This window comes from Austrofundulus limnaeus, unplaced genomic scaffold (genome assembly GCF_001266775.1).
Source record: "Austrofundulus limnaeus strain Quisiro unplaced genomic scaffold, Austrofundulus_limnaeus-1.0 Scaffold1585, whole genome shotgun sequence".
Lineage (NCBI taxonomy): Eukaryota > Metazoa > Chordata > Actinopteri > Cyprinodontiformes > Rivulidae > Austrofundulus > Austrofundulus limnaeus.
In genome coordinates, this window is record NW_013953987.1 from 22,078 (window position 1) to 30,939 (window position 8,862).

General features: G+C 37.0%; 1 protein-coding gene across 11 annotated transcripts in view; it reads right to left on the reverse strand.

Annotated features, from left to right (window-relative positions):
* Positions 1–747: 747 nt before the first annotated feature.
* The window catches only part of dtna (dystrobrevin, alpha), a 19,872-nt gene continuing 11,757 nt past the window's right edge, over positions 748–8,862 (reverse strand). For 6 of the 11 annotated variants that reach the window (XM_014032947.1, XM_014032952.1, XM_014032950.1 and 3 more), the window contains 11 exons: positions 8,090–8,171; positions 7,672–7,766; positions 6,612–6,725; positions 6,043–6,139; positions 5,622–5,645; positions 4,464–4,623; positions 4,000–4,089; positions 3,740–3,830; positions 3,544–3,664; positions 3,413–3,451; positions 748–1,315 (listed from right to left, as the gene is read on the reverse strand). In XM_014032947.1, coding sequence (XP_013888401.1) covers positions 3,434–3,451; positions 3,544–3,664; positions 3,740–3,830; positions 4,000–4,089; positions 4,464–4,623; positions 5,622–5,645; positions 6,043–6,139; positions 6,612–6,725; positions 7,672–7,766; positions 8,090–8,171 — 892 coding nt within the window. In that variant the 3' untranslated portion in view covers positions 748–1,315; positions 3,413–3,433. The remainder of the gene's footprint in view (positions 1,316–3,412; positions 3,452–3,543; positions 3,665–3,739; positions 3,831–3,999; positions 4,090–4,463; positions 4,624–5,621; positions 5,646–6,042; positions 6,140–6,611; positions 6,726–7,671; positions 7,767–8,089; positions 8,172–8,862) is intronic. The other 5 variants (XM_014032958.1, XM_014032957.1, XM_014032953.1 and 2 more) reach the window with 1 other exon arrangement.

Genomic DNA, 8,862 nt, shown 5'->3' on the forward strand with positions numbered 1-8,862 from the left:
GGCCCTAAAAAAAAAATAAAAAAAATCTTACTTTAAGCATTTGATATCTTTATGTTTCATTGTAAATAAATATGGGCTCATGAAATATGTATATCATTGCATTCTGTTTATTTATTTATTTATTGACAAAAATGTCCTAACATTTTTTGGGGAAATTCGGGTTGCATTATTTTAGACAGCCAATGCTGACTCTGCATGTGAGGTCATCAGCTCAGTTGTTGCAGGGCTACGAAACACAACAAAACACATTTATAATCAGTATCTGGAGATTTTAATAGTTTTTCTTTCTTCTATATTTCCAACTCTACAGTCAGATGGTTATTTTCTGGAATTATTTTTCCTCAATAATTTATTTTGTCGTTATTTGATCCAGTTCAAATTTAATTTGTAAATTCACTGGCTTCTTCAGCATCATTGCCAGTATTTGAATTTAGGTCATTTRTATTTTTTTTTAGTTCGTTACCACATTTTTTGAAAGCACTTCCAAGCTTTACAACCTGTTTGGCCCTGTATTTAAACCCAGCATCAGTTTGAATGAGTTTAACTTCAATAAAAGACACCCTGCATYGCTGCAGGTGTGTTTCATCGTAAAGGCTACATGCTGCTTTGACAGTAGAACAAATTGCAGTGAGAGGTCATCCAGTCAGCTAAGGCAGTGTGCAATATCGGTACTAATTTATCAAATAAAACAAATGGATGTAATAAACAATTCTTTTTTTCATATAAACCAAACAAAACATAAAAACAAAACAATACAAAAGCAATTTAGTAGCAACAGCAAGAAACATCTATAGAATAAAACTGAATTTGTTCCTGTGCCTCAGAGTAAAACACCAGACTAAAAARAACTACTAACATTTCAGGTTTTATAATTTCATAACTTCAGCTCAAATGCAAAATTATTTACCAAGAGTCATAAATCAGTTTAACTTAACATTTACATTTGGTTCAGCGTGTTCAAAAACAGGATCTCAGTGCCTGCTCTGCATTTACAGCGTCGTTTCTGTTGGCAACTCATACAAAGAAAAAAAGGTTAAAAATAAGAAATGATTCACCCAAATAATGTGTTTTTATGGCACCTGTGGTATAATAGACAGCTCAGTAATTAATCTCTTTACACCAGCTCACAGTTTTACCTTAAATATGTGCTTGGTTAAAAAATAGATCTTTACATAAACATTTTCTATGGTTGGATTCGCCGAAGCTTCAGCTCTCCACATCTCCACATCTTCAGTGCTGTTTTTTTTTTTAAATTTCAGCTCAGTGTTGTTTTCTTCCAGTGTCTCCTACTTCCTGTTGCTTCCATATTGCTCACCTGTAAAACATAATAAAGATGACAATATAGAAATGTTCAAACATAAAGTGTAATGAGTGTGAAAACATACACATCCCAGTTCTGATCCGGAATTTGTTGAAGATTTTTACATTAAGACCGTTTTTTTAAAGGAAACTTTCATTCTATTTGAAAAAAATTCCAATCTTGGATAATGTTTTTCAGTTTTTTAATCTATGAATGCATTTAAGGAGTTTGTCAATTAGCAAAGTAAAGCATGTTAATAATATTTCATTGATAATCTAAAGCCACAGTGGTCTAGAACAGCTAGAGTGAGTTTTAGTATTGATGTACAYATTGGCAAAATAGTGAACAATTACGGTTGATTATAAAAAAAAATGTAAATGCTATTAACACAAATAACACATAATATTAACTAAATTATTAATAATAGTTTAGAGTGTATATAACCTACCTAATGTATAAAAAATGACAGAAATCTGTGTGAGTTGCGGATGTACCAACAGAAGAGAAACAGGAAAAGTGTCTCATTTCAAAAGTACGTAGATTTGATTTGATTTAGCTCAATGTGGATGTGATCTGACCAGCTAATAATGTGACTGTTTAAAATTGAAATAAGCTTATAAAGCTGATATAATCTCTGTTAATTCTGAATAAATGAATTATGAATTGGTTAGCCAATATTCTGTAGCATATACTGTATTGTTATAGATTTGCTGAATCATACAATTTAGCACAAACTACTAAATATTACAAGCTGGTTTTGCCTCTGATTTATGTAATATTTACACAGTGTAAAAGAATATTATATATTTAACTATTTTTAAGTTTATATTAGACAAGCCTGACCTGTTGAGACGATTATTAGCTAATGTACTGTAAGTAAAGACAAGTTTAACCCTATAGGTATGAAGTGAACACGTTCTAAGTGCTGGATGGTAAATATTTATTATCCTTATTTATGACAGGTAAGAAATTATAAATATGATTTATTAGTTTAAATTTAAAAAATGTCAAAGTTTAGGTCTGCATTAGATCCGCATTACTCATTTATGTACTGTATTTTCTCTTGTATATGACTAGCTATTTGTCATGATTGTTGAAAGAATTTAACATAATTTTATTAATTCACTGTAAAAAATATCCAGTTGGACTTGTTAGAAATCAAATAGTTGCCCTGTTTGGTCGCCATTTTTGCTGTTGTCACAGATGCTAACACTGGACGGAACAGGCGAGGCTCACTCTAGTGGTATTTAACTCTATGTCTGCATCCTAATTTTAATAGGAAATTCAAGTATTTGTAGATAAGAGATGTGTTTCCTCTCTTACCTGTTCTTGAGATTTAAACTGCCAAGTTACCTTTCTGGCAGAAATGACCAACGTCTCTACTCATTAAATACATGTAACAAACATTTACTCTTAACCTACGTTAACTTCTTTACCTAATCATAAAGTGAAGGAGCTACTTTGTGAGAAAAGCTCTCCTTTATTTGTTGCTTAGTTACTGTTAACATAGTTGGGTTGAAATGGTTCGATTTGATCAAAAGAGAGAGGGGAAAAAAAGGATGAAGATAAAAAGAGGACCTTGCCGAATGAAATTAAAATGTTCTGCCAAGCAGCAGAGTGAAAACAACCGATTCGTGCGCTGAACTGGATTACTCATTCCACGGCTCACATTCCTGCAGATTGAGAGGAATGTTTTTGGGGGGGCCGCGTAGACGCTCTGTGGGGGAGTCACACTGCTCCAAATCTGCTGAACACTTTGAAAGGGGCTGTGTTTGCTTATTAACCAGTACCAGTAATCCAGAAAAATCGGATTCTCTGCTAAATCTGATCCCTTTTTTGGCTCCAGCTCCTTTAAAACGACATTCAGCCGCRTGTTTTATTAAGTTTATAAAGTTGTTTGTTAGTTGGAAGTTGCTAATAAGGATTTGCTCAAGCCTAATCTTAAAGCTTGCTTTTTTCTGTTTAAATCGCTAATTTGCACTGTTGCCACTTGAGAAGAAATAGAGCTGTCATTATTTACTTTATTAAAGATTACAGACTTCAGTCTGCACTCTAAAACTAGTTTTGGTTTCTTTTTTTCTAATAAAAACAACAACTAAAGCGGAAACTTACCAGTCACCTGGACTGTCACAGTCACTGCTGCAGAGTCACCTGTGTTAAGCCACACCCACACAAACAGGAAGTGAGAAAACAAGACTGAAAAGAAGTCATTCAGTCAATCAAAATGCAGGTTTTGGACCCACCATGCAGGTTTTGTCCGTTTCTTGTCTGTGCTGAACCAGCTCCTCCAACTTGAGCTCTTCCTCCAGCTGCTGCTCCAGATTGTTCTCGAAACCTTGGTCCTCYGCAGCGCCGGCAGGCCTGCTGCGTAAAACAACAAGGCCACAATGACACGGGAGTGGAAGAGAGCTTCGGCAAGCGTGCGCGGCCGCTGAATACCTGGTGAGGAAAAAACTTGGAGACGTCGAAGCCATCAAGTCACAGCGTCCGAAGTCTGAATCCAAGAGGCTCTCGGTCTCGCTGCCACCCTCTGAGGAAGGAAAAATAAATRCATAATATCCTTATACTTTAAAACTCAGACAAAAAAAATACTATTTATTTTTCTACCCATGGGTGCCACCAGCTGCAGGTGAGGGTGGGGCAACGCACCCCTGGATTTTTAGCAGAATTTCTGTTTTCACCCTCCTCAATCCTATTACCTGAATTGAGCTCTTTCACTAGTGACGACATTGTATTGGTGATGGAGTCAGCAGCTATGAGTAGATCGTTTCTTAAATTTCTCCTTGGACCTTTAAAAAGGAAACATTTTGATCAGTGATCACATACAGATAAACTTTTTTACATTTTTTAATGCTCAAAGTCAATATTTTGCAGCTCATTGTGGTCCAGATATATCCATGCCTATGCCTGCTTTGTAGAAATATCTTTAGTCTAAACAGTTTTCATATCTGCAGTCATTCTGACAAACATTGCCTGTTGAGGACATTACTGCAATGTAAAATACCAGTAAAAATAATTTATAAATATGGTTGTATATGCAAGTTAACTAAAAGCAAAGGAACACAAAAGAAGTAGTGTTGAATTTATAGCACGTGACTGCTCGATTTTACATACTAATATCTGTAAAAATGTCAATGCCATGAAGCACAGGGATAGGCGTTACCCTGAGCGAAGGCCTCCTGAACGTCCCCTCCCACGCCCATCAGAGAGTCCTGAGGTGTGTGAGTGGGAGTGGTGCCGGCAGAGTCCGAGTGGATCGGCGTGGGGATCGGCCGGTTGATGGTGTGGCTGGGAGAGGAGCGCAGAGAGCCGGGACCCTGAGTCTGTTGGACGAAAAAAAGTTAACGTAAAAAAAAMCCCACAAACGACAGAGCCTACAACTAAAACACGTCACTCTTACTGTGGGAATTCTGCAGTGTTATTAGTTTTAGCCAGTCATTTGCCACTTTTAGCTTTCAGCTAGCATTTTGMTAATTTTAGTTTGCGTTTCTGTATTTTTTAGGTTTTAGCCAGTCATTTGTCTGGTTAGCCTTTTGCTACTTTTAATCTGACCTTTGCTCCATTTGGTTTCTAGCTAGCCCTATTATAACCTAGCCTTTTGCTACTTTTTGCTACATATATCATTTAGCCTGTCTTGTGCTACTTTTAGCTTCTAGCTATTTTTTCTACATTTAGCTTTTAGCAAGCCTTTTGCTCAGTTTAGCTAGTGTTTCTGTATTTTTAGCTTTAATCCAGCCATTTGCCCCTTTGGCTTTTAGCTARATTTTTGCTACTATTAACCAAGCCTTTTGCTATTTTTTGCTACATTTAGTTTGCCTTGTGTTATTTTCAGCTTCAAACAAGTTTTTTTTTTGCTGCATTTAGCTTTTAGCTAGTCTTCTGGTACTTTCAGATAGTTTTATTACTTTTGGCTTTTATTTAGCATTGTAGGTTTTAGCTAGTTAGTTTTAACAAACGAGTTTCAGCATTCAGCTTGCAGCGTTCGCACGGTGCTTTTTGCAGAAAAAGACATTTCTCTTTTTCATTTTATTTAAGTTGATAGTCCGGCTAATTTAAGTTTAGCTATCTTTCATGCTGAATTAGTCAAGCAGAATTTACAAATATGAAGTGAGATTTGCGTTTCAGAAATGCTTAACATGCTGTTAAAACATGTTTTCATCTCCTTGATAAATATTTCAATAGAACTACAAGCATTTTTTTTTGTCAGGTTAGCACATACCAATATAATTCAGAAAACAGAATTATACCACTTCAGTTTGGTAAACACACCGTCACCAAGAAGAGTTTTAATTGCACGTCAGGTCAGAGATTTTAAACTCACAGCTTGTTTCCGTTCTTCCTCCAGCTGAAAAACAAYGTTGTGTCTCAGAAAAACAGCAGCAGCATCTTTAAATAAATCCAATTATTTATTTGTTTGTTTTCGAGTTGTGGCCAGGTTGTGGCTCCCTCATGCAAGTTTAATGGATTAACATCGATCCTTTTGGGCTAATTAGATTGATATTCTCTCCACTTAATCCAGCATGGGCAGCTGTTTACTTTGGGTGCAGAAAAGCTCTCCTTTTCCTGTCTGAATCAAGACATTAAACAGATTTTCACACCAAGCTTTGACCCCTTTTTAAAATTTAAACACTGATTCAAAAACAGGAGACAGGATGTGCTCCATCTTCAGTAATCATGAGTATTTTTTTTTTTTTTTGGCCACAGTGCACTGCACTCAGAGATGAAAGGCACATCTGTAGCACCTTGAGAAGCATCATTAGCTGCTCCAGCTGCACCATGAGTTCCCTGCGACTCTCCTGCAGAGTAGACATTCTTTGTTCAAGCTCATCTTTGCGTTGCCTGGGAAAAAAAAAGACAAAAAAATGTAAAAGTTTTAATGAAAACATGATGTCACATCAATGGCAACATCTGCAGACGCCAACACATGTTCATTTACATCAGGAACACGTCTTTTAAAGCAGCCTCGGCAGAAATGCTTGTTTTAATCAGACACATGAGTTAGGCGGGCAGCATCGCTTTTGCTTGTGTGTGCTCCTGTGTCTGTCTGTTAGCAAAATATCTCGTGAAGGACCGGACAKATTTTTATGAGGCGTTTAGGAATTAATCGTAGGATATAGAGCTACAACTGATTCACTTTTAACACTTATCTAATTCAATATGGCTGCCACAGCCCACTGAATGTTGAAAACACAAAAATACGTAGAGTTCAGTAAATATTACAGACACTGAGCTAAAATCTGCTGTGATGTGATAATTTTAGTCTAGAACTCTGGAATGAAATAATTAAAATGTAATTCAATAAAGTGATTACCTGAGATGTCTTAGCTCAGCGAGCAGGGTGGGGTTTTGCTGGCCCTTATTGGGTGGAGGCTGGGAAGCCTCCTCATGCTGGAGCCGCAGCCGCTGGATCTCCTGCAGGATTTCTCTGTCATACAAGCATTTCAAAAACAATGAGCAAAAACTCACWTTGCATTTCTAACAATAGCTTTAATGTTTTCTTAATATGTTGCGCTACCCCCCTCCCCCCCAATCATTTGCAATAAAACAATTGTTCGTTTTCCCCACTAGGGGGCAGCAGAAACATGCTGTAACAATAGATTAATTTGGTGATTTTTCAAAACCAGCAGCTGCACAAAAGCTGCACTATTTGTTCACCAAACATTTGCGCTTGCTCTTGCTGCAAAACAGACAGTACAGAATGATTCTTGAGTCGTGTTTTTTTAAACAAAATGATGTCATCTATGATCATAAACTTGGTGAAAAGTGGAGTGTCTTGCAGATGTTKCGACATGTCGCCAAGAACAGCAGTTTTTAATCATCTAACTATAACTCTCTTCATTCAGCTGCCCCAGTAAGTTCAGTATTTACAGTATTTGTGTCGTGTAAACATGGCTGCTAAAATATATTATTTATACCTGACCTTTTTTTCCTGGAGTACAACATCAACCATGTCGTTAAAAAGCTGCAGGGGCGTCGCCCATGTTATACAGAAGCACTTTAAAACGACATCATCCATTTACCTGAACTTTGATTTGACTAATGTTAAATGATGTCATTTCAGGTTTTGGTGTTTTAACATAGTGTTGTCTCATGTTATTTACACCAAATGCAGTTTGTGCAGCTCTTTGAACAGTTTGCATTAAATATTCCATTAAAATACATCTTATGACCTTTACTTTTATGCGCATACTGTGACCTCAGTGAAAAAGAAGACATTTAGCAGGAGCTATTATGAGCTCATAATTGAATAGCAGCTAATAATGCTTTGCTTTATTGAYTGCATGCTGTGTGAAGTTTGTTTCGGCGTCCCCCTTTTTTCCYCCTGAAAGTGAAACGAGCTGAACGGTGTCTCGGAGGCAGTCATCCCTGACCTGTTCTTGCTCTCCAGCTCCGCGATGAGCTGCCTCTGCTGTTTGTTGGCATCCAGAGAGTAGGGGAGGTCTGTGGGGACCCTCTGCTGTTGAGCCTGTTGGTGAAACCGAAGCAGGAGACATCATGTGAACCGGCCTCACCTCCGGGTGATGTCATCCGCCTAGCTCCGCTCACATCGCACCGMGAGGAAAACAAAGCAGTGAAGTCACCAGGCATTCATCAAGAGGACAGAGAGACGTATGCGTCTGCTTAAAAATGACAGTCAAAAAGGACTGAAAACCTCTAAAGTGGAGTGGCAGCATTATGCTAAATCCTTTTTTTTTAATATCAAGGACAGTTTTTTTTTGGTACTGGACAGCAATGAAAAATGCCCTAATAGTTCTGCGCAATAAATGTCTGGTGTGCTGTATATCTCACCACAGCATCAGCAGCCAGCCTAGCAGCATAGCGGGCAATGAGACTGTGCTCCTCATCTTGATGGTTACTGCTTTCCAGCAAACTGATCAAGAGGAAAATAGAGAGTCACAACATGACACAATTAAAACGRCGAAGCTCTGAAATATATGCATGAAGGGAAAAAAAAAGGCAAGGAAGTTTGGGTTGTTTAAGAGTTGGGTTAGTTTGTGGTGGCGGCGTTGCAACATTCACAGCAGAGGTCCAGGAAATGAAGCTATTCAAAACCACAAAGGCTATAAAAGTAATATTGTTTTTTTATTTTATTATTATGGTTTAGTGGTGATAAAAAWATATCAGTTGCTTTTTCTGCAGAATCAATTCCGTTCACTGCTATAGAGTCAAAAATAGTGGGTTGGTGTTTATGCATRAATACAAAAGATACATTATTATAATTAAAACAGACAAACAGCACACATGATAATAATGTATCAAGGACAAGACAATGTGTCAGATATGTACTAATAAATTAAATCTGAGCTTTAATATTAAGTTTCTTATATATGCTCAATCTCAAACGTCATTGCGGTTCATCTGAATGGTTATTTAGCCTGTGGTTAGTTTTGCATTAGCTTTCTTTTTGTAGTTTTTATATTGTTTATGATTTAAAACAAATTTCTGTGGATATTTGCATGTAGATTAGCCTGCTGTTAACTCCGATTGTACCTCAATATATGACTGTTTTTTAGTCCTCATTTCTGTTTCTCCCACACAACCCTATTGTTCAACTTATCTAT